This window comes from Zootoca vivipara, chromosome 2 (assembly GCF_963506605.1).
Source record: "Zootoca vivipara chromosome 2, rZooViv1.1, whole genome shotgun sequence".
NCBI classification, from domain to species: Eukaryota; Metazoa; Chordata; class Lepidosauria; order Squamata; family Lacertidae; genus Zootoca; species Zootoca vivipara.
The window spans coordinates 70,253,249-70,278,604 of record NC_083277.1 but is presented as its reverse complement, the minus strand read 5'-3'; the positions used below and the strand labels follow the sequence as shown (position 1 = coordinate 70,278,604).

The 25,356-nt window shown below is 43.6% G+C and overlaps 1 protein-coding gene across 1 annotated transcript in view; it reads right to left on the bottom strand.

Annotated features, from left to right (window-relative positions):
* The window catches only part of SLC22A4 (solute carrier family 22 member 4), a 79,438-nt gene extending 58,638 nt beyond the window's left edge, over positions 1-20,800 (bottom strand). Inside the window, exon 1 of the mRNA XM_035105413.2 lies at positions 20,210-20,800. Within this exon, the coding sequence (XP_034961304.1) occupies positions 20,210-20,602 (393 nt within the window). The 5' untranslated portion in view covers positions 20,603-20,800. The remainder of the gene's footprint in view (positions 1-20,209) is intronic.
* Positions 20,801-25,356: the final 4,556 nt, after the last annotated feature.

Here is a 25,356-nt window from a genome sequence, read left to right as displayed (position 1 = left end):
TGGCTCCAGGCGTGGCCTGAAAGGGTTGTTGAGGGAGTGGCTTCTCCTGCGACCGTGGGAACCAAGCCCGCTTTGCGCGCGTCGCTTGCTTGTCGTTCCACCGGGATTCCTGCCTCACCCCCACCGCCAGAGCTGCTTTGCTCAGCTGATCCATAGTACTGGGCTTTGGACCTCTCGAGAGTTCATCCTTCACCTCCTCGCTCAAACCCAAGTAAAACGCAGCTTGCATGGGAGGCGAATCCAAAACCCACCCCAGTCTGTGCACCAGCATGGTGAATTTCGCCCAATATGCGCGAACTGTCATATTTCCTTGGCGTAAATTATGCAGTTCCTCCTTAGTCTGGTCCAAATGACTATCGGACGAATACATCGTCCTCAAACCTTCTAGAAATTGTTGGACATTTTTCATGCAAGGATTCTTGGTTGCGATTAATGGTCTTAGCCACTCCCTGGCTGCTCCGGTGAGATGTTCCACAATAAACGCTACTCTGTGCTCATCATCGGGGAACTCATTCTGGTGCAGCTCAAGAGCATACACGATCTCAGTCTCAAAGCCCTGAAACTCCTTCGGGTCTCCATTGAACTTGCTTACAAGGGTCCCTGCTCTCCTTCCTGGCAGCACTTGGACTTGGGGAGCCCCTCCCGCCTTGTTTTTCTCTGCATCCAGCTTGTTTTGGAGGTCTACCGCCACCGCCCTTAAATGCTGCTCTTTTTCCTGGAGCTCTCTCACCTGTTCCGCAAGTTGTAGCCGGTCGTCCTGGACCTTCTTAGTCTCCTCTTTAGCTGCCTTCAATTCTCCCTGCGCCTGCAGCGACAGCTGTTGCAGTTCTAGCTGGGCTTGCTCAGCGATCTGCCGCCACTTCTCCGCCTCGGACACGCTCATCCCGGCAACTCCGAAGTAGCCCAAAAATGATTAGGAGGTTGCTGTCACAGTGGCCGGAGTGGACTACTTCAGAGTAACGACGCTACGCAGCTCTGCATTTTATTCTTTTATTGGTGCTGCGTATTTACAGTGCTCAAGTCATTGCTATTTACACGGAGCGATGTTGTCAGTCGGTTTCAGAACCTCCTAATGGCTTTTGGCGCGTCTTTCTCCAACACAAAAGCTTTGGCAGACCCATCCTCTTGCCCCTCCTCTTCCTGCGTAATTCTGGAGTTGGAGGGATGGGTCTTCCCCCCTTGCTTGCCCCTTCCTGTCCCACCTGGGACCCTGGCTCCTCTACCTTGCCTGAGCCTCGGACACGACTTCCTGCTTCCCCACTGGAATCGGAACTCTCCCTGCTTTCCCCTTTGCTCGGGGACGGGCTTGAACTCAGGAGGGGAGGGACTTCGCGATATCCCCTGTCCCTCACATGGGTCATACCTAACAAAGGTCGCCATGGCAGGGGGGCGTCTTCACCCGAAGATTAAGAGCAGAGGAATAGGAAACAGAGCTGGGATAGCCAGATTCCCAGATTGGTAGAAAAGCGACAGTTTGCTCAGACTTCTGCTCAGTTTGGCAGAAGGGAGCTGGGACAGTCTTTCTGAGCTCTGCGTTTAACGTAAAGACTGTTGCCCTGGACCTCAGTTCTACCTTGTAACTGTGCCTGGCAGCCTTGCTGCAACTAAGGTCCAAAGAGGAGAGTAGAAAAGGATAGTCCAAGTGGAGAAATAGATTTTTAGTTGCTGTGGTTCTTAGCTCACCCAAGGTGTCCCCTTTTAATACTCACGACCGATCCTTTCAGTCGAATCCCGTTGTCTCCAGCTTCCAACTGGTTCCTGAAAAAAAAACAGCCTTGTCCCTTTAAACGTTGCTTCGTCCTGGGGGTCCCGCTTGGACTCTCAATTACTACCAAGTGCCTCGGGTCCTGAGGTTGGTTTACCCCCCTGCAAAAGAGGCAAGGGCGCGCTGGGCTCCCCTTCCTCAGTGAACCCGGAGCTCAAGGCAAAACTGGGTCCCTTCGTGGTCGCCAAATTGTTGTAAAATTTAAGCTGGTTCCTATGAACCCAGAGAAATGGATCTTGACCCAGGGAGAGCTCAAGGATCCAGGCAAGCAGACGAATTTAAGCGTCTCCTGCCCACCAAATAACAGAGACCAAACCAGGACGTACGAAGCAAGGCACTTTTATTTTAACTGTTGCAACAGGGTCCTTCCTCTCACACAGGAGAACAAGGAAGGAACCCCAAACAAAGATGTCTTGCCCTTAAAAAGAAATTTGAAATTGGTTTCAGCCCACCCCCCAGAAGCATCATCCATATGTCACAGAAGGGGTGTAGCCCAAGACCCCCCTCCCTAGATTCATCATAGGTACATCATGAAAGGGGAGGTCTGGTGGCAGTAATCTGAGCAGTCTGGACCCTGCCCCCTGCCCCCCAAAACCTAATCAACAAAATTGAGAGATATTTACATTTCCCTGTTTCCCAGCCAAGTTAATCACACCCTTTTGTCTGGCAGTCAGGTATCAGGATGCCAGGGATTATCACTTTAATTCCTGAGACAATGAGAAGGTTCCCCCCACCCCACTTCTTCCTTGCAGAGGAACACCTGGTCAGAGAGAGAGTCAAAATGGTGTCAGAAAGGCCTGTCTTCCTGTGCTGCTTCAGACATGTGCCTGTACATTCATGTACATGTTTTATGAACAATTATTATATATATATAGATATGACCTCAAAATTCTTATAACAATATCACAATTAAATAAAAATAAAAATCCATTATACTTCTTAGATGCTATAAGCTGGTATGAAAAATTAACTTAAGGCATACATGCTAAAATGCGCACCATCTTTAAACAAAACCATCTTTCCTTGTTCCTCTAGTCGATTTTAAAATTAAAATTAAGGTCATCAGCACATAACAAAGACAAAATGGAATGTGAATTGTTTTGCAGTTGAGAAATTTAACCAATACTGTACAGTACAGTAGTTAGTCCTGACTCCTGAGTAATTTACAGTTTGCTGAATTTTGAGATTTTGGCTTGTCTCTTGTTACATAACCACACATCCAACACCACTTTAAATGGAGCTTTAACAATGGGCAGCCCAGTATTATCTGTTCACTTCTGCTGTGGAACAATAGTCCAATAAGGGTGACAAGAGCTATGACCTAGTTTGCCTCTATAAATTTCTCCCCAGAGTTCCCCATAGCCATGATAAGATGCAGCTAAATTTGCTATCTTCACCACCTCTGTTTCCCCCCATTATTTTTACATTTAAAATCAAGCCAAGTTGCCTCTTGCGCAGCATCCTTGCATGCGGGTCATATCTGGTCCCCAAAAGCCCAAGAGTTCTGGGAAGTACTGCATCGGCCTCAGGTTAGGTAAGACATTTCCTTCACCAGACACAGTTATCCTATTTCCAAACCCCAGACAGCTAGCCTGGTATTTCCCACTCTATGTCCTAGGCACTTAAAGGCAAATAATTCAATCCCCTTTGGATACTACCATGGCTTATAGACTGGGTGAATGAGTTGTCTCCCAAGTAGTCAAGAAGTTGACTACCCCTGTACTATCCCTTCAGTGCTGCCAAGATAAGGGGCTGAAGCAGAAACACCACAGAATTTTACATTGCAACTTTGTACACATATCTCTTTTGTACTGTGGATATTTATTTGTGCAGCTGGGAAGCCATTTATTATGGAAAAATCTGGTAAAGATTTCCTGGTTTTGCAAGCGCTTCTTGCATCACAATACATTTAATCTCACCAGATGGCTAGAAGATTGGGATCGGGGTGTGCAGCATAAGCTAGGAAATACTTACACCCAGTGTGCTACATAAATTGACATAATTAAAGAGTAGCAAAACACTAGTGCCAGCAGGAAGGGTGGAATGAGAATCCAGCCCTATTATTCTCACATGGTGACTCCTAGAGCCTTGGTATAAATAATTTATTAGCTCATGAAAAATATTTCCTTTTGGGATCTTGAAATGAAGAAAACCAATCAACTGCCTCTTAAAATTAAAGGAAAGCACAGTTTATCATCTCCACTAAGAAATGCAGGAGCGTTTCAAAGCAGGCAACAGACTTTGTAGGAAAACTGTGTGTGTGTGTGTGTGTGTGTGTGTGTGTTGGGGAGAACAGCAATTCCATATTGGCCTGAATATAAGCCTCGCTTTCCCCCTGAATCCCAACTATGAAAAGTTGAAGTGTGGCTTATATTCGTGACCTTACGGTATGCAGCCAGGAGCGCGGGGCAAACAGCGCCAGGAGTGCGGCAAAGCAGTGCCCACCCCGCACGTAGTACTCAGTCCTCTCCCCCAAGGGCGGGAAGGGAGAAAGCGAGGAAGGGGAAAGGGCGCTGGTGACACAGCGCGGCTCCCACCCCCCCAGTATGCAGCCAGGAGCAGCGAGGAATGGAGCGGCTTATATTTGGGTGCGGCTTATATTTGGGCCAATACAGTAGTCAAGGAGAACATATTTAATTTTTAAAAGAACATTCCTGTGCCTGTTTGTGTGTCTAAACCCCATGAACAATTCAAGTGTGTGTGTGTTCCTGCCTATGGTCTTTAAGAGATGTCTCCGAATAAGAGAACAACTTACAGAGCTACCCATTAAAAGGAATGGTAATTACTTATACACATGGTTTTCAAATGACTATTGTTATTTTTTTAAACAATTCCCATGATCCCTAGCTAACAGGACCAATGGTCAGGCATGATGGGAATTGTAGTCTAAAACATCTGGAGGGCCAAAGACAGTGACCAGAGCAGGTAAGAGAGCCAATTATTTCCTCCCCAGCCTCCTAGAGCCTGATTACCTGCCTGGATAGGTATCTCCTTTGCCCCATGGCCATTTCCCATTTATGATAAGGAGGCATCGGTAGCAGTGTCAGTATTGTACCAGCCTCTGTCATCTCTCAAGGTGAGAAGAGAGACAGTGGAGATGACAGAAACAGAAGAAGAATAGGGGTGAGGAGAGTGTTCTGCCAACACCCCCTACCTTTAAACTATACCGTATTTTTCTGTGTATAAGACTAGTTTCCCCCCCTTAAAAATGTCAAAAATTGGGGGGGGCGCGCGTCTTCTACATGGATATATCTCCCCCCATTTTCTTACATCTGAGTCCCTCAAAATGCATCTTATACATGGGGGCGTCTTATAGACGGAAAAATACAGTACAGTAATCTTCGTAATTTTGCATAGTTGCATAGGGGAACCTTCATGTTCTATGAAGAACGGATAGAGCTGAGAGACCTGTTCTAACATTTCACAGGGCAGTGTACAGCACACACTTTTTCTTTGCTACTATTTATTGTTATACTGTATAGAGACCTGTGGTCATATCTGTTTAGAATTTTAATGGCTAAATTGAACTGTTGCCAGTATGACCTTAGTTCACCGTAGACTGCAGTTAATTACCTGACAGAAATATAAGAATCTACAATTTGAGAGTTGGTGTCACTAAGGCTGTATGCCCCAGATAAACAGGTGATACACACTGTATGCCCCAGATAAACAGGTGATACACACCCGATAAACAGGCGATACACACTGACCATGAAGCATACTGCCATATAACTTGACAAACTCACTTCACTAATTGTGTGTTACTGTGGAATATTGTACTAAATTAAAACAGTCCCAACTGCTCTAAGTTAATCCTGCTATGTTGACCATTTAAAATAATACATAGTCACCACACGTGTGAAATAGCTGTCAGGTGGGGGGTGTCTTTAATCCCTTGCTACTGCCATGGTCCCCACTGATTTGCCCCTCCCTCATCCTTGCTTTTTGCGGGCACTAGGGGTGATTTTAATTGACACATCTTTCCTACATGTTTGGTCCAGCTTAGGGATATTTGTTTTTATAAGGAAAAGTATAGAGACATCCGAATACTGCTCCATACATTTTCCCCCTGCACGCAGAAAACTAGAAATCCTGGTTTGGAAGGGATGTATTCTATCATGCAAGCTCTTATGAGCTCTTATGTTTGGGTTTACTACCAAACACAAGGTTAACAACACTTGAGTATGAGGGCTGCACCAATATACATCAGTATGAAAACAAAGGAAGCACTATGTTAGTCATTAACTAGGCAACAAGTTTCAACATTATCACAGGGCAAAGTCTCTGGAAATTTGACATAAAACAGTGCAATTTACTAGTGTGCGAGTAGGGACTGGAATCCCATACTGGAGGACTGACCTCGGCTTTCTGCAACTAAGTTTGTCATTGGTATGAGCTTTCGTGTGGCATGCACACTTCTTCAGATACACTGAAACAGAAGTCACCAGACCCTTATATATAGTGAGAGGGTGGGGAGGGGTGTCAGGGGATTGTTGCGGCTACTCCCGAGGAAAGACACTCCAGTCCGATCTGTCTTTTAAGGTTTTATTGTGCATATTATTTACAGTGCAGATAGCAGAAAACATGACCTCCTAGTCACTCGCAGAATCCGGCAATGGTGCCCTTCTGCTTTGGGGCCAGCATAATAGCTTGGGGACCCCGAAACGCCACCCCCTAAACCTGTGTTTGGGCTTTGACACATTGCTGAGCCCTCCTTCCTCCACTGGTTGGCTGGGGCAGTGCAAGGGCTCGGATGCCTCACTGACCCCTCCCTCCATCCGGCTCCATGCCTAATTCCCCCCCCGCCTGACCCGCTGCTACCGCTGTCGCTGGGCGAAGTGCTGGTCAGGAGGACGGGGGGAGGCTCCCTGTAGGGAGTCCCCCTGACAAGGGGTATTACTCAGAAGGGTGGTGGGAATGGGTGATTGGCTGATAGGTGTGGTAAACCTGTTGTTGACTGTTAACGACTGCAGTTGGTCTTACAGGAAAAAGCAAGGGGTGAGATGGCTAAAAAAGCTTTATCATGTATAATGAGATAAGAATCCAATGTCTCTATTCAGACCAGGTCTCTCCATGGTTTTAAGTTTGGTAATAAGTTGCAATTCAGCAACTTCTCTTTCCAGTCTATTTCTGAAATTCTTTTGTAATAAGACAGCTACTTTGAGATCTTGTATAGAATGTCCTGGGAGACTGAAGTGTTCTCCTACCAGTTCCTCATTTCCAGAGTGCTCTGACATACATGCATATGGGGCCTTATGCACGTCCAGGAAGGCGGGGTTGAGATGGAGAGTTCTGTTATGCATGCAGAGGAACACTGCCTATATGAATAAAGGATATACCCTAGTTATTAATATGAGATTATATGTGGTTGCAAGCTGCAAGAGAAAGTTGTGCCATGAGCACTAGTTCTGAGAATAATCAGAACATATAATCTCTCTAATGTGAGAAATTTCTCTGTGTTACGTAGTAATACACCTTCCTTGTGGCATAGCTCTCCATAGAAAAGACTTTAGTCTATTACCCAATCTGAAGTAACTAATTAACCTACCTCTTTGCTCCAGGGTGCCACAGGCCACAACCTTGCATAGTTTCACAAAGATAGGATCCTATATTTACATATTCCTTGGAAAACCCTGAATACACAAACAAAAGTGAAAAACAACTTTTGTTCATTCAAAACCCTATCAAAAGGCCACAGCAGTTTTATATTCACTGCTTTTATAAAACCTAAGATGACAATGCCTTGCCAAAAAGAATGGCTCTAGAATTATGAAAGCAACCATAATACCAAGCATGTGGAACTCAAAATAGCTATTGGTTGTCATGGCAAAAGGAAATTATTCATCATTACTACATGTGTTTACCAAAACAAAAGCTGGCATTAAAATCACATCAGTGGATTATGCAGAGTGGATTATACACAGAAACAGCAGTTTGTGTTGGAACTTTATTTATATTTATTATTAGGAAATCATTTGGCAATCAAACAGAGTTATTATTAGGAAATCTCTTGGCAACCAAAAATAAAAAAGTTATTTTATGTAGTTCTCTACCCAGCAGGGGTAGGGCGCATACTTGTGATAATTCTAACCATACATTCCCCACCTAAGGATCAAACAACACCCCCGCCTTTCACAAGCACATGTTCAAAGACAGAACAAATAGTAATAGTAATAGTAATAGTAATAATGTATTATTTATACCCTGCCTATCTGGCTGGGTTTCCAACAAAATATTAAAATACAATGGTCTGTTAAACATTAAAAGCTTCCCTAAACAGGGCTGCCTTCAGATGTCTTCTAAAAGTCTGGTAGATGTTTTTCTCTTTGACATCTGATGGGAGGGCGTTCCACAGGGCGGGTGCCACTACCGAGAAGGAAAAAGAACGTACCTCAAGACAACAATCTATGACAGTTCAGTCAAAGACTGTACTTACAGTTATCTCAAACCAAGAAGTACAGGAGGGAAATGATAAATGCCACAGACATATACAAGTCCACAACACATGCCTAATAGCTAAAACCATGGTTTGGCTGGAGCATCTGAGGTGGGCCATCTTCAGGAACCAAGCAACTGCATGGTAACACAGAATATACACAACCTTTTTTTATAAAAAAAAATGTTTATTGGGTTTTATAACAGAAAAACAAAAACACATAACAACATGTATCCCATGTGGGATACAACAAATGTACAAAATAAAAACATACAAAAAGAATAACATACAAAAATGAAAAACAACATTACAAAGAAACAAAAAAATATATAATCCTGTTTATCTAAATCCCTAACATTGTTGACTTCCTCATATCCCTCCTAACTGCGTTTCATTGTAGATCATCTTTAGTAATTTCTAAATCATGGTTCAAATCTTGTTATAACTTATTTAACCTATTTTTACCTTTATTTCACATTTCATAATCCATTCAAAACTTAATTAACACTTATATCTAAAATTTACTATATTAAAAAAGAGAAAAACAAACAAAAATATCAACAAATCCTTTTCTACAACCTCTATATGCTTCCAAATTTTAAACATTCTCAATATTACAATTATTTTTCAAATAAATTTTAAATTTCTTCCAATCTTCTTCCACCGACTCTTCCCTCTGTTCACAGAGTCTCCCGGTCAATTCAGCCAGTTCCATAAATTCAATCATCTTCGACTGCCACAGAATATACACAACACAACCTTGTCCTGGGCATGGTCCCTCTCTCTCTTGCATGTGCACACACACCTACATACGGGCAAAGGAAGTTTCAATGAACTCAATAGAACTTCTGAGCTGAAATGCACCCTACTGTAAATCTCTTGTAAATACGCAGGACACAACAGCCAGAAATATCAGCACAATACTTTAAAAAATGATTATCTTTTTTAAAAGAGCATGGTGAAAGTAGTTTACATACCACTACTTTCCATGGAGAAATGCTCAACTAGTCCATTACAGAATAAGCCTACATTACTATCCTTGATGACATGGGCTGCTTCTGCCAGATGAGAGTTCCAGCTTGGTTCACATATTGGGATTCCCCAAATATGCCTTCCAATAAACACTGAGTGATTTCTTCTACGTTCAATATTAACGATTAGCAAATGGCAGATTTTATTCCCTTTTTAGTCAAGTGAATTAATACACCCGGCTTCAGATACTGCCAATGCCTTGCTGGTCTTTGCCTTATTAAGAGAGCTGGCATGTACCTTCTAAAACTGCTCAACCCAGTGGTCCTGAAGCAGTTCTAAGTATCTAACTAGAACGTATTTATTTGAGTCTATGAAAAGAAGGTGGCCATCTGTTATGGCTGCTGTTATGGCAGACCAACTCTGCATTACAAAGATGTCTGCAACCATGACATGAAGGCTGGCAACATTAACGCCGCTGTATTATTGTAGGGCCTGGAGACACAGGTCGTGTATCCACAGCAGTGACAATGGAGGAATAATAACGGAGGATCACAGAGAAGAAAGGCCATGATGCACCTGTAGTAGCAAAACCCCAAATGCATTCATCTGTCGTACCTGAAATAAAACATGCCTCTCCCATATTGGTCTCTATAGTCTTTAGAACCTGGATGTCCGCCAGGGCTTCCAGGGCTTCTGATTGGCTGGAGGAGCTTCCTGCAGCCAATCAGAAGCCGCAATTTGGATTTTGAACGTTTTGGAATATTTCCAGAATGGATTCCGTTTGACTTCCCAGGTATGACTGTATAATGAATTGGAAAAAAAAATGTTTCAGATAACATTTGTAAAACAAAACAAAACCAGAAGCTTTTCTTTTGGGAATGCAGTCGTACCTCGGTTTACGAACCGCTCGGGTTGCAAACAGTTCGGGTTACGAACTCCGCAAACCCGGAAGTGTTTTCGGTGCGCGTGCGTTGCGCATGCGCAAAGCACAAAAATCGCAAAAATCGTGCTTTGCGCATGCACAGAAACGCGCGCTCGGTTTGCGACCTTTTCGGGTTACGAACTGCGACCCAGAACGGATCGCGTTCGTAACCCGAGGTACTACTGTAATGGGATCAGAGCCAGCTAAGCAATATAGAAATTTATTTATGTATAGAACTACAGCCGCAAGAACGATATTTGCCCAAACATGGAAAGAAGACGTTCCAATGAGAGAAGAATGGTTCCAGAAATCAATGGAATATGCAGAAATGGCAAAACTTACTGAAAGAATTAGAAATCAAGATAACAAACTCTTTATTAAGGATAGGGAATGATTTATTGAATATTTACATGCAAACTGTATAGAGATTAAGACAGCACGATTATTGTAAAAACTTGAAGTTTTCAAAACATATATAATAAGAGAGGAATAAAAAGAGTAAGACAAGATAATTTAGGATATGCAGGGAAAGATGACTTTAAGGAATCATAGGAAGGGGGAGGGAAGTCGAGGCTTAAAATGCTAGAATTATTGTAGAAATGTTTTCTTTTTGGTTATAATCTAAAATTATAAATATTTTTTTTAAAAAAACTTTTTAAAAATGACATGCTATGTAAAGTTATATCACACTCAGCTTTCAAAATTTCCCTCACTTTTGAAATGTATTTGCCATCTGGTATGGAGATTAGGTAGTAAAGAAGCGCAAGCCTCCATCAGGCACAGCATGCTGGTGTTGGTAAAGCTACACAAGTAATTCTAATACTGCAGGAACAAGCTTAAAAAGGGAGAGGCAACAAAAATGTACTGTTTTATACGCTTAGACTGCATTATTAAATTGATATCAGGCTGACTTCTTTTCCCATGGGAAAGCTGTGTGTTTAAAGTCTTATGAAACATATTTAGTTTTTCCAAAAAGATAATTAGCTGTTATCCAAATTCTATTAGTGTCACAGATCCCATGATTTAAAGTGGATTAGGACTACTTCCCATAACATCCAGCCCTTTTCCAAAACATATTTTGCAGTCTGGAACATACTGAAACAATGGCAAATGTCCCCCTGTCCCCTTCTATGGAAAATTTTATTTTGGCAAAATCAACATAGCAGTCTGGCATTTTTGTTTATTTGATTTCTAAACCACGCTTTATTCAAAGATCAAAGGGTGGTGTACACTATTAAGAACATAATTTATGGAGCATAACAATGATATATTACAAAGCATAATACAAAGCATAATAATAGAAAGCACAATATAAAATAATCGTAATAACCATCGCTCCCGCACATATTTAACAGGTCATAGATCAGGCATCCCCAACCTGCGGCCCTCCAGATGTTTTGGCCTACAACTCCCATGATCCCTGGCTAACAGGACCAGTGGTCAGGAATGATGGGAACTGTAGTCCAAAACATCTGGAGGGCCGAAGGTTGGGGATGTCTGTCATAGATTATTTAACGGCCAAAGACCTGAGTACCTAAAGACAGATGGGGAGCCACCACAGAAAAAGCCTGTTCTCGTGTAGTCACCCCCTGAACTTCTTGGGTAGGGGAAACATAGAGAAGGGCTTGAGATGAGAAGTGCAGGGTCAGTTCTAATGTGGAGAGGTATTGAGGTCCTGAGCCATGGAAGGCTTTAGACGTCAACACTTAGTGAAGCAATGTCTGGCCACTGCATTTTAAAAAGACAGCAACAATAAACCCAAATCATATTGGTGTACAAACTAAATATGACCAGAACATGAAATTCTTGCCTTATAGATGAAACAAAACTGGAGAAAAGAAATACTATTGAAGCTCAAAGGAAGGGAGAGACATGAATGGGAAACAGGTCCAGTTCTGCAGCTATCTATTGGCGCAGCTTAAACTTGCTACTGCAATGTATGCTCACTCACCTAGATATATGGTGGTGGTGGTGGGGAGCTTCCATACGGCCATTGCCCTAAGTGGAAGCACTTTTACATATTGCAGAATACAGTGCTATGTTTAGATGTTTATAATCTGGGTGTCTGCCAAGCATATTGCTCCTGTAACATGGTGGCAAGACCTTGCACAATGAATACTTTGAGCTCTCATTTGTCTCATATTTCTGCATCAAATGAATACTGATGCCCACATATAATTAAGGAAGAAACTAAGACATGAAAGAACTGAAAGGATTATTTTGATTCAAGTGTCTTTTATTTTTTGAAGCTGTGAAACTCCAAGTGAAAGTTCTGAATAGGAAGCTATGGATCTTTCAGACACTAACCGGCAAATAAACATGAATAATGCTGATAGTATTTTCAATGCTATATTATTTAATAAGATGTAGTGGGATATAAATAAAAGTTGTGTTTAAGTTAGCTTTTTAAATAAAAATAAAAATCCAGATATTTTATATCTCCGGGCTCATTATAAATTGCAATTTTTCATTCTGGTTCCTTCTGGCCATGCATTGCGTCAGTGGGTAATCCCTCCCCACAGCAGATATCAGTTTGAGAAAAGGGGTTCTCCTCAGGACACACCAGGGGAGGAAAGTGTTTGAATTCTTCTCCATGCCTGTTCTGATACAGTTCATTATCAACCCTTCTCAACTAATGCAACCTGCATTTTTAAGAGCCTATGCATTAAATGCATTGATGAATTTAATCTATATAATTTGCATCTATCTAGTTTGCTCCTGAAAACCAAATGATCCTGCAACAACCTTTAAATCATAGTCTAGACAGGATTTTCACACTTTCTTCTTATTTCTACCTCATAATGTGCAGTGTTGGCCAATATGAGTTAATTTCCTGTAATATGCTTTCGGTTCTTCTATCTCAAAGGAAAAAACAGAAGTAGAGGAGAGAACTTTATTTTCTCCATCTAACCCCTGTGATGGTGCATTTCTGCTCCTGTCTCTGTGTTTACAAATATTCTGTAACTGTGGGCCAAGAATGTAACTTTTTAAAATCTCAAAACGTCAAGAGATTTTACTACTCCCCAAAGGAAAGAGAAGTCATATTTTCCTATAACCAACACCAGTTTGGAAATGTTCACAGTAAACCACACAATAGATACTTCCGAAGTAGCATTTGTTCTGCTCTTCCCAGCTGTTCACTTCACAATTACCCAGCCCTTCATCACATAAAAGCAAAGCAATCATGTTGTTCCTGCCACATTCACAATACACACCTTGAGGAAAGGTGGCTTTCTCACAGCCCCAATCTCCTTTCAATATCACCCTGCTTACTGAATCTCCTAGCCCAAGTGTGCGGAACGTCTGGCCTTTCGGAAGTTGCTGAATTACAGCTCACATCATTCCTAGACATTGGGCATGCTAGCTGAGACTGATGGGAGTTGTAGTTCAGCGACACCTGGATGGACAAGGGTTGCCCACACCTGCTGTAGCTCCTGAGCTTTATTCTAGCTAGGGGACTGACGGGCTCAATAATGCCACCTGTGAATTAAAAAAATTGGTCCAGCTAATGGAGGAGGCAAATGTACTATATAGTTTGCAGGACCAAAATCAAAGAAATATCAGTGGGTCTGCAACTGTAGGAATAATAACCATAAAGGGAACAGGAAGTGGTGCAAATTCCTGCAAACTTTCTTGTGTTCAGAAGGAACAACATTCTGAAACAGATTAATACTTTCTAGCACAATAATAATTGTGAATATTCCTGAGCCTTCGCCAGTTATCAAAATAGTGGGGCGAGAACAGAACATTGTTGACATAAATACCTTGTTGTTGTTTGTAACACTGAACACAAAGAGCAGTCAATATATGGGCAAAAACAGTTATAGAAATAAATTGCAAATCATGGTGAATTGATAATAAACCAAGTCTTGCAATGAACTGAAACATCATAGAGTTCAAGCACAATAGAGCACCTAAGAAGCAAATGTCCATGAGCCAAAAACTCAACAAGCCTGCCTTCAGTGGTTGCTTCAGGCCAAATCCTGACAAAATAAAAAGCCGGAACCAATCTTTGGAAACCTGTTGGAAAGCAAAAATGAAACAAAGAGATAAAATCATGGAAGCAGACTGAAAAAGTTAACAAGATGTTTCTGACATAATGTTCCTGGCTTAACAAACCAGATTTTTTTAATGCCAGGAACAAGTGTCAGGTCCACTATGCTACCTATCCTTTGCTCTACCCCTCATACACTAGAGATTAATCCTTTTAAAATATAATTTATTGATCATTTTCCAGTTTTATAACAAAGCTTACAAATAATGAAACAACATGTGCTTCCATCCGTATACTCCTTCAGTTTTATCTGGCATTCCTTCTTAGTTGGAACGTTTTCTTCTTTCCATTTCTGCGCATAAATCATCATAACAGTCATTGTTGCATACATAATAAACTTTTTTCCCTGACATTTGGGTATCTCTTGACCTATTATTCCCAAAAGTAAAGCCTCTGTTTTTTTAAATAAAAGATACCTTCAACATTTTCCCCCAGTTCATTATAAATCATTTCCCAAAAAGCTTTCACGATCTTACATAACCACCACATATGGTAAAAGTTGGATTTCCAGCAGGTATCCATGCACCAGACTGAATCTGGTCTGCTATTCCATTAAATCATAAACTGAATTGTACTTCAGTGTTGGTTGATTCATTAGGATCTGAAACCACAGTTTGATTGTAGCTTCTGATCCTGTCTGATAGAAAAAGTAAAATTAAACTAGTTTTCTGTTTTAGGCATAATAATGGGAAGCTGGCCACATGACCTGGAAGCTGTACGCTGGCTTCCTCAGCCAATAACGGGAGATGAGCGCCGCAACCCCAGAGTTGGTCACGACTGGACCTAATGGTTAGGGGTCCCTTTACCTTTACCTAGTTTAAAGAGACCAGAATCAAAGTACTGAAGCTGGTTTGCATGGGGAAGAAGCTAGGAGATCAAGATTGGGGAAGCACACAGGACCATTCATTCCCAACTAAGTCAAGTATTTTATGTTCAATTTGGCCTAGAAACTCAAAACACACAGAGAAAAATATGCAGAGATCTCACTTATGGAAATTGTAGAAATAAAGCCAGTTTGATTTAAAACACCCCCAAATATGTACATTGGCTAAGTACAAAGCCCTTTCAACAGGGTGCCCTCCCTTAGCTTCATTTCTAATCACTCAAATCTTTTACAATTAACAAAGACCTTTAAATCAAAGTAGAATCTGGCCAAAGTATATGTGGGGAAAGCAATACAATGAGGTAGTTTTGCCCCCATTTCCAAGAACCTAGCCCCCAATTACCATCAAATGTTGAAATAATGCAGATGAAAAGATTTGTATCATGCTAATGCTTTCTGCCAAAATTGACAATGGACAACAGATGGCCCAACCGGTAATCCTAGACAGCTATTATCTAGGGTAAACGCAGCTAAAATGGTGGCAAAAATAATTGCTCCTAGGGAAGAAAACAGGGAGGGAAGAGCATTTGTTCTACATGTTCACATATATATTTTAATGCTGTAGAGTCCTTTAGGAGTACAGAGATATGTGGCCTATGGTTTCCAACTATGGTTTGCAGAAAAAACATGCTTCACCTAGATTGGATGCAGTGGGGGAAGCTATGCTTATGGCAAACCAGGAAGTCGGGGGGGGGGGTCAGAGTACATGAAAGAAGGATGGAGACAGCACGGAAGCCCCAGGCTAAGGTCTAAACCACCACTGCTGGAATACCTTCAGTTTACAGTAGTTTCGCACAACGTGGAGCTTGCATGCAGTCTGCCTGCTCCCTGCTCTGGTAGGTGTATAAGGCATTATAGGCCATTAGGGTTTTATACACTAATATCTTGAACTGCTGAAATTTCTAAACCACCCCAAATGTAGCCTCACATAGAGCGCATTCCAATAGTACAGTGTAGAAGTTACTAAAGCTTCCATCGCTAAGACCAAGCTATCCCTGTCAAGGAGCAGGTGTAGATGTGCCAGAAAAAGCACTTGGCCACTGAGACACCTGTGATTCCAGTGACAATGATGGATTTAAGAGTACTCCCAAGGAAGAGTGCAAACCTATCAAGAATAGGCAACCTGCGAATTTCTCAAACTTAGGAACCGCTAACCCACAGAGCTTCCATTTTAACAAGATTCAGCTTCAGATTACTGGCCCTCATCCAGCCCATCACTGACTCGAGCCACATTGGTACAGAACTTGCATCGTCTCAATTGATTTCAGATGTGACAGCGTAGAGCTGAGTGTCTTCAGCATACTGGTGACACCATGTTCCAAATATGTTCCAAATTTCCTAATGACTGCACCCAAAGGCTTCAATGTTATGTTAAAAAGCATTAGGGGCAAGATGGTAGGCATCAATAGAAAAAGGACTGAAAATAAGACTGTCAATATCATAACCGAAGGCATGAATCCATTTTGATTACTGTGTACAATTCTGGTCAGCTCATCTCAGAATCAAGAGTACTGACCAACTCACCTATGAGGAAAGGTTACAACATTGAGCGCTTTTTAGTTTAGAGAAAAGGCAAGTGAGAGGTGACACAAATAGAGGTGTATAAAATTATGCATAGTATGAAACGAAGTGAATACAGTGTTCTCCCTCTCTCCTAACACTAGAAGTCAGAGCACTCTGGACTTTTTGGAAGATTCAGGACAGACAAAATAAAGTACTTCTTCATGCAGCACATAGTTAAACTATGGAATTTGCTCACACAAGAGGTAGTCATGGACATCTACTTAGATGGCTTTAAAGAGGATTAGAAAAAAATCGTAGAAGATAAGGCTATCGATGGCTACTAGTCAAGGTGGCCATGTTCTGCTTCACTACTGTATTTCAATACAAGATGCTGGGAATCACAGCAGTGAGAACACTGTTGCATTCATGTCCTGCTTGTGACCTTCCTACAGGCTGGTCACTGAGATAACATGATGCTACACTAGATGGACTTCTGGCCTGATCCAGCAGGTTTTTCTTATGTTCTTATGGTAGAAGGACCCCATAGCACAAATGCCAGTGGGCTGATGGACAGTTGGACAAAGCCATACTCTGTGAACTGTCCTAAAGCTAGAAGTTAACAACAGGCAGCAGCCATTTTACGCATATCCAATTGATGCATGACTGAAAACAGGGCATAGTGGGGAGGGGTGGACTTATGCACACTCTCCCAATGTATGTGGGGGCCAGGAACAGAAGCCCTGTGCAAACTTGGGCTTGTCTGTACTGAATTACAGTGCCATCAATCCCACTGCACAAAGTCAGTTTAGGAGGATACTACAGTCAAGAAACAGGATTGTACTCTCCTGCTCATGATAAAGGTCAGCTAACACTGTTTTATTATACTGTATCTATTGCTGTTTTATGTGAGATACCCCAAGAGTTTTAAACTAAAAAGCAGCATCTAAACTTTTTTTTAACAGCAACAACAACATCCATCACAACACAAGGTTTCCAAAATGCTGCTAGGGCAAGGAAGAAGTGACAATATTATTGCTTATCACTATAGGTGTCCCTGCACAACTATATTCAACAGAGCAACCACAACAGAAACAAATGCTAGGAGAATAACTACCGGTACTGTATTTTGTGAGTGGCTAGGAAATGCTCTCTCTGTCTTTATGCAAAGTGAAGACTTTGAGGAATTATTTAAGACTGGGAAACAACTGCACACATATTAAGAGCAAGAGCAAGCCAATGACCCATCTAGTCCAACATTCTGTTTTCACAGTGGCCACCCAGATACCTGTGAGAAACCCACAAGCAGGATATGAGCACAAGAGCACTCTCTCCTCTGTGGCCTCTAGCAACTGGTATTAGGAAACATTATAGCATCCAGTGACTTAACGCACAATCAGTCAATCTTGTTGAAAGACCCCACATCAACTTAAAACTGCAGTTCACTGACTACTGGTAAGATGTGGTGCTTTTTCAGATGTTTCAGAAGATCACAATAAAAATAATGGGCTTGTGCATCTTATTCATAATTATATGTTCCATTTCACTGACCCCATTTTCAGGACCATCAAGAGTCAGTTAAGAATAGTCAAGTCTTCATTTAAATGTCTAAACAGTATTAAACTACAGAAAGGATAGAGTTAAAATTAATAAAGTCTCCTGGATAGCATGCATAACATGAGGCAATGTACCGGTAGCGGTTCACAAACAAGCAAGTCTGAACAGTGGCCTGACCAGTTTACTGGGAGTAAATTCCATTGAGCTCAATGGGGCTTTACTTTTGAGTCAGCAGGTATAGGATTGGACTGTTAATGTTACCACTATAGTATATACAAAAGGTATGTGTCGGGTTAACATACCGTATATTCCGGCAGATAAGACGACTGGGCATATAAGACAACCCCCAACTTTTCCAGTTAAAATATAGAGTTTAAGATATACTCGCTGTATAAGAAATACGACCAGGCATATAAGACGACCCCCGACTTTTGAGAAGATTTTCCTAGGTTAAAAAGTAGTCTTATATGCAGGAATATACAATAATCCATAATCCTCCAAATATTGAGCATGAATGTTTCAGAAATGAGTCAGAGTTTCAACTCTCATCTACAAAACAGTCTATTCCAATAGAACAATTGTTTGTGACATAAATATTTTTTAAAAATAAAGAGAAACCTGATGTGATCTCTAGATTAGTTCATGTCTGGGTAATTATTACTACCAGATTTATCCTAGATTACAGTTACGGTAATCTAATTTGTTTTGGACTGTGCTCCTTTCTTCTTCCCCCTAAGGAGGTGAAATAACATGTTTTTAAATTTGTTTTATGACAACACCCTTTATATGACACACCCATAGCTACCACATTGATGTTATTCCACACCAGTGCCCTGTAACCACACTCATCACAGTTCAACAGAACTCAAGGAAGTTGATCTGAGCTGACATAATTAGCATGCTAGCAATAGCTGTGATTTTTTATTTATTTACAGTAGCCTACCAGTCCAGGATGCAGGTGGCAATGGGAGAGGTACATATGCAGTATTCTGGTTGCTGATCATAAGGGTGCCTATATGTTTTCCTCCATAGGGTAAGAAGCAGCTTGGGAAGGGAGTGACAGATGGAAAACAACATACAGGGAGAAGGGTACAAAACAACAAATCCTTCCCAGCATCATGGCTCCAATACCAAGAAGAGCCTGATCCATCAGATAACTTAGCCTCACTCTGATGTTGTGTTTTGCAGTTCAGATCCCCCCTAATGTGATTCCTTTGAGAGAAAAATCCATTAACACAAAATGTTATGGGTGCATTCAGTTTATTTCCACGTGTGAACCAACCAACATATCATCCACCAACACACAGCACATACTGTACAACACTTTGCAATGGAGCCAGTCCACACGTCCAACTATCAGTGGTCTAATGGTGACGTACAGCGACGTGGCATCAAGCGGCTATAAGAGTGGGGACCCTAAATGTTTCCTCGGCTGGATGAGTAAACAGGTCCCTGCTGGATCTTAGCCATACGAAGCTAAATGCGTTGAACGCGATTTGTTACGTGGGCCCCAATGTATGCATGCACGTTGCCTGCAGGCCTTTCTCGGTCCCTTCCTCATACACCCGAGATCACGAACAAAGCAGCATTGTCCCTACGCATAGAAGGCGAGGAGCAGAGGACGCGGCCGGCTTGTGCCACGACTTCAGAGACGCAAAAGGACCGAGGTGCCGCGCGATGCACGAGACAATGGCTCCGCCAGCTCGCCAACAACCGACCTCTCCAGAGAAGCAGGAAAGCATGCGAAGAAGCCCCCTAAATGCAACCCTTCCTCCGGGGAGCCAGGCGGCAGCAGAAACGAATACAACCGCGCGGGCGACACGTGCCCTAGCCCAGGCGCCGGAGCCGGCCTTCGCTCTTACGAAGGGGAGCTCGGCGTCGCGTCTGCCCCGGAGCGCATCTTCTGCGCGTGCTGCAGCCGGCAAGGCCCCTCCTCAGAGCCCCGACCCGCTCCTCCATTTTCTGACTCCGAGGCTCCAGACACGCGCGCCTCCTTTCCCTCAAGCCGGCAACACACGCGCCCCTCCACTCTCCGCACACAAACACACACGGACCACAGCCCAGTCCTAATAATAAGACTCCCGAAGCAGCTGCGGCGCCTGCCCGCCGCCCCTCCCTACCTCGCTGACGATGGTGGAGAGGTAGGGATCTCGGCTGTACTCCCAGCCGTCCAGGCACTTCTCCTGCTCCACCTGGCTGAGGTTGACGTCTCGCCCGGGCACCAGGTTGCGGGCGGAGAAGTTGGCCAGGGCCTCCAGGCTGTAGCGGCGGCAGCGCTGCGGGACCAGCCGCCCATCGCGCTCTTCCAGCGGGATGCTGGCGTTGAGCCACTCGCGGCTCAGGTTGGCGCTGGCCGGCACCCGGCACCGGTGCTCGGGGGTGCCGGCCAAGAAGACGGCGGACATGCCGTTGAAGCCGTTGGGGATGATGCTGGCGCTGAGCAAGAAGAAGATGAGGCGCTGGAAGGGGCCCCACTCGCCCAGGAAGGCGATGATGTCGTCGTAATCTCGCATGGCGGCGGCGGCGGCGGCGGGAGGCTGACCGAGACGCAGCAGCGGAGCGCACACCGCCGACTGGGTATGAGGCAGCGGCAGCCGCGCTGCGCGCTCTTGACTGGCTCTGTCATCTCTCCGGAGGTGGGGTCTTCCCCCGGCGGACTCCGCCTTTCCCGCGCACACCCCCTTCGCCTGGGCGACCGGCGCTAACCGGTCCTGACCGAGATAACCTTCGCTGGGGCTGCGAGTGGGTTCCCGTCGCTGGAGGGAGGCGCCGGCGGCAAGCCCGCCCCAAGGCGTTCCGCCTGCCTCGCGGCGCCCGGGCCCTTAGGCGGGAAAAGCAATCTGGAGGCTGCCACCCAGGGGCGCGCGGTATGGACTGAGGAGATAGAGGCAGAGAGCGCTGCACGAGAATTAAGGGCCTGGTTTTCGCTGAAGTGAACTGCCGGTCGCGCTGTTTCCAGAGGCAAAAATAGCTTCTGTGAGGAATTTATTAAGAGAAAGGTCGCCAAGCACCGTGCAAAGAACTTTAAAACACTTCCTTGAAAGAGGTCTCCCTATACAGATACTAACTAATGTTAGTTTTCAAAAATTACGGTGCCTCACCTTGTATAACAGGGTGGTGTGTGTGTGTGTGTGTGTGTTTTTTTTTAATGACCCAAGCAGCCAACCTAGCAGTTCTAAAGCACATCAAAATGCAAGTAGATAAATAGGTTCTGCTCCATGCGGGAAGGTAAACGACGTTTCCGTGTGCTGCTCTGGTTCGCCATAAGTGGCTTTGTCATATCTGGTCACATGACCTGGAAGCTGCACGCCAGCTCCCTCGGCCAATAACGCAAGATGAGCGCCGCAACCCCAGAGTCGGTCACGACTGGACCTAACGGTCAGGGGTCACTTTACCTTTAAGAATAAAGTACTTTTGAGTAACTGCAGGGTGCATTTCTTTTGTGAACCTTATTTTCTTTGTCCTGAATATGCCCAGCGAAGGGATGCCTTCGCAGAGAGGAGCGCAGAGAGAAGAAACACCATGGTGCATCTGCAATAGCAAAACTGGACGCCTTCATGTGCCCCAGCTGCAATGAAATACAGTATGTCTACAGTATGTGTCTACAGCCACAGCAAGCGCTGCAACCTTCCAACAGTTTGACTTCACCCTCAAAGGCGCATTCCTCCATTGTCGCTCAAGAAAGATGGATGCCAACTGAACAGGCAGGACTTTTGTTTATTTTTATTTATTATTACAGTTATCCCCTTCATGGATCAATGCCTTGTCGTGGCGAAGGGGCTTGAATAACTCAGAGAAGCTATGTGCTATGCCATGCAGGGCCACCCAAGATGGACAGGTCATAGTGGAGAGTTGGGAAAGATTGAGGGCACTAGGAGAAGGGGACGGCAGAGGACGAGATGTTTGGACAGTGTTCTCGAAGCTACGAACATGAGTTTGACCAAACTGCAGGAGGCAGTGCAAGACAGGAGTGCCTGGCGTGCTATGGTCCATGGGGTCACGAAGAGTCGGACACGACTAAACGACTAAACAACAACAACAATTACAGTTATAGTTCACCTTTCCTCCAAAAATCTCAAAGTGGCATGTATCTCCCATTTTGTACTCGCAACGCATACACTCAGGCTAAAAAACAGTGGCCAGCTCAAATTCACCCAGGGAATGTCATGGTTAAATCGAGATTTGAACCCTGGTCTTCCAGCTCCTAGTTCAACACTCTAACCACTGCACCACATTCACATACAGTCCTACCTCTGCTTACGTATCCCTCTGGTTATGTAAACTTCGGGATGTGAACGCGGCAAACCTGGAAGTATTTTTCTGGGTTTCACTTGCGCAGAAGCGCTCTACATGCTGCGCACATGTTCAGAAGCACTAAACTGCGCCATGCGCAGAAGCGGCAGCTCTGGTTGCAAATTCCTCGGAATGCAGCCAGACCTCCAGAACAGATCCCGTTCGCAACCGTAGGTACCACTGTACTATGAAATGTGGTATCCTTATCCTTAGTACAATTATTATGATGGAATGGGACTTCCCTATTTTCATTAGAGAAATGCTGGAGGGTATGGTACAGCTACCAGTGCCACCAGCAGGTGGCACAGTGGTGGCGAGTGTCCTGTGGGTGGTGGTGGTGTGGTAGAGCAGGGTGGCACTTCCTGTTTTGCCTCAAGTGGTTAAATGAAATGTAGCACCCCTGACCTCAGGATTCAAGAATTTACAGCTGTCAGTTCTGACGGAAGGCAGGCAAGGACCTACAGCCCGGGTGGGGCTCACTAGCTTGGAGTTTCCCTGAGTTTATGACAAATCCTATATCAGTAGTTATTTTTGGACTCATGGAGAGCACAACATGGAATTTGAAAACACTGGCGGTGGCTGGCTTGCCTAGGATGATATTATTATTATTATTATTATTATTATTATTATTATTATTAGTCATACCTCGGTTTAAGTACGCCTCGGTTTGAGTACTTTCAGTTTAAGTACTCTGCAGACCCATCTGGAACGGATTAATCCACTTTCCATTACTTTCAGTGGGAAAGTTCGCTTCAGGTTAAGTACGCTTCAGATTAAGTACTCCGTGGACCGTCTGGAACGGATTAATCCACTTTCCATTACTTTCAATGGGAAAGTTCGCTTCAGGTTAAGTACACTTCAGGTTAAGTACAGAGTTCCGGAACCAATTGTGTACTTAAACCGAGGTACCACTGTATTTAAATTTGTATACTGCCCTATACCCATAGATCTCAGGGTGGTTCACAACATAAAAATTATAATATAAAAAACACAAAATACATAATTAAAAACAAAAACCAAAACAACCCACAACACATTTTAAAAGGGCCTTGGATGTCAATCAGCCCAAGGCCTGGTTAAAGAGGTCTAAGATAAAGGAGCCTTTTTCACATAGACCAGGGGTCCCCAGACTTACCGGGCTTCGGGCCGGTGCCCGCCGCGCCGACCGCGCGACGGGCCGGAGGGGAGGGGAGTGCGCGCGCAGCGGGCCGGAGGGCGGGGGAGTGCGCGCCCGTGCACATGCGCACACGCACACGGTCGGGAAAAAATCGCCGAAAATCGCTTGTGCACATGCGTATGGGCCTCCCCCAACCCGGAAGTGCATCGGAAATGACCTCTTCTGGGTCGGGAGAGGCCCATACGCATGCGCACAAAGGATTTTCAGCGATTTTTTGCTGATTTTGAAGATCGCCGCCGCGCCGCGTGTCGCCGCGGGCCGGATTGGGAGGCCAATTGGGCCGCATCCGGCCCGGGGGCCGTAGTTTGGGGACCCCCTGACATAGACCAACGGAGAATAAATGAATGAGAACATTTTTAAACTTATCTGTCTACTTGTGAACTAATGAGCAAGAGTGCACAAATATTTAAACAAGTTACAGAAGACAGCCCGAAGATGCAAATACATTGCGAATTTGTGAACAGTTCACTGGAATCAGTCCCCTCCAAGAGTATACAGCTAGATCTGCCTTCCCCAGCACTTTCATGTAAAGGCTAAGTATAATATATTAATGTTTTCCTTTTTAGTTATCATCAAGCAAGCACTACTATAGCTGTTCTTTGCATTGACTGCTTTTGATGCCCATAATTCCCATACAATGCTGGAATCTCACAGTGATAAATGGATCCCAAGACTGAAGTGTTATGGTAGGCTATGGCATTATAAAGTGTGTTGTCCTTCTGCACACCATGTTTGCCTGGGGCACAAATGTACGGTATGACATATTATTCTCCCAAGCACCAAGATGATTATCTTAAAGCAAGACATCACAGGTAAAGTAATTATCTCAAAGAAAGACATTTGGTTTAGAAGAGCATAACCTTAGAATCAGGTTTGCCGTTTGGAGGTGATTCTGGAACCAGCCATGCTCCTGAGTGATCATGCAGTAGTGGAGTGCCCTCTTTGCTGGTTCCAGTTGGTTCCCTTTTTGTGAAAAGCCTGGCTTAACTTCATTCATTCTCCTGTTCTAGTCACTTCCAGGTTGCATTTTTGCAATACATCTGGGGATGTTTAAGAAGACAGTTAAGAAACTTAAATGGGTTCAGACTGCCACCAACATACCGTAATATTAAGTGAAGCCTGAAGGCCACAATTATAACTCTCCTAGAGAGAGAGAGAGAGAGAGAGAGAGAGAGAGAGAGAGAGAGAGAGAGAGAGAGAGAGAGAGAATTATAACATCTAGTCTGGTTTTCAGACTTAATTTAATGTACTTTTAAAATCTTTAGGGCACAGGAATAATCTCTGCTCATATTAAACTGCCGCCTCCTTTAAGTAAAATTGCTCTTGAACCATGTCACCAAAATAGATTATTTCCGAAAAGCACACTGGGTCTTGTATTCCCAGTTGGTTCTCCCTTAATCTTGTAGTTTTATGTTGTTCATGCCAAAGTTTGTAGATTTAGCACAAAACAGTGTGATGATTTAGGTTTGTCATATATTTTCCAACTCCTGGTATGTAGACCTTCCCAAAATCATATCTGGTATTATTAATCTAACTGGTTGTTCGTTTAAATAAAAATAAAAAATCCTTCCAGTAGCACCTAAGAGACCAACTAAGATTGTCACTGGGTGGATTTGATTTAAATCACGATTTAAATCACTAGTCAGTAAGGCTTGATTTAAATAATAGTTTTCTACATAAAGACTAATTCTTGCTGGTATAACTTTAATATGCAAGTAGATGAAGATTTTTAGAATAACAACTTTTCATATTAGTTTTTTATCCCCAGATTAATAGGTTAATCATTCATATTGGACA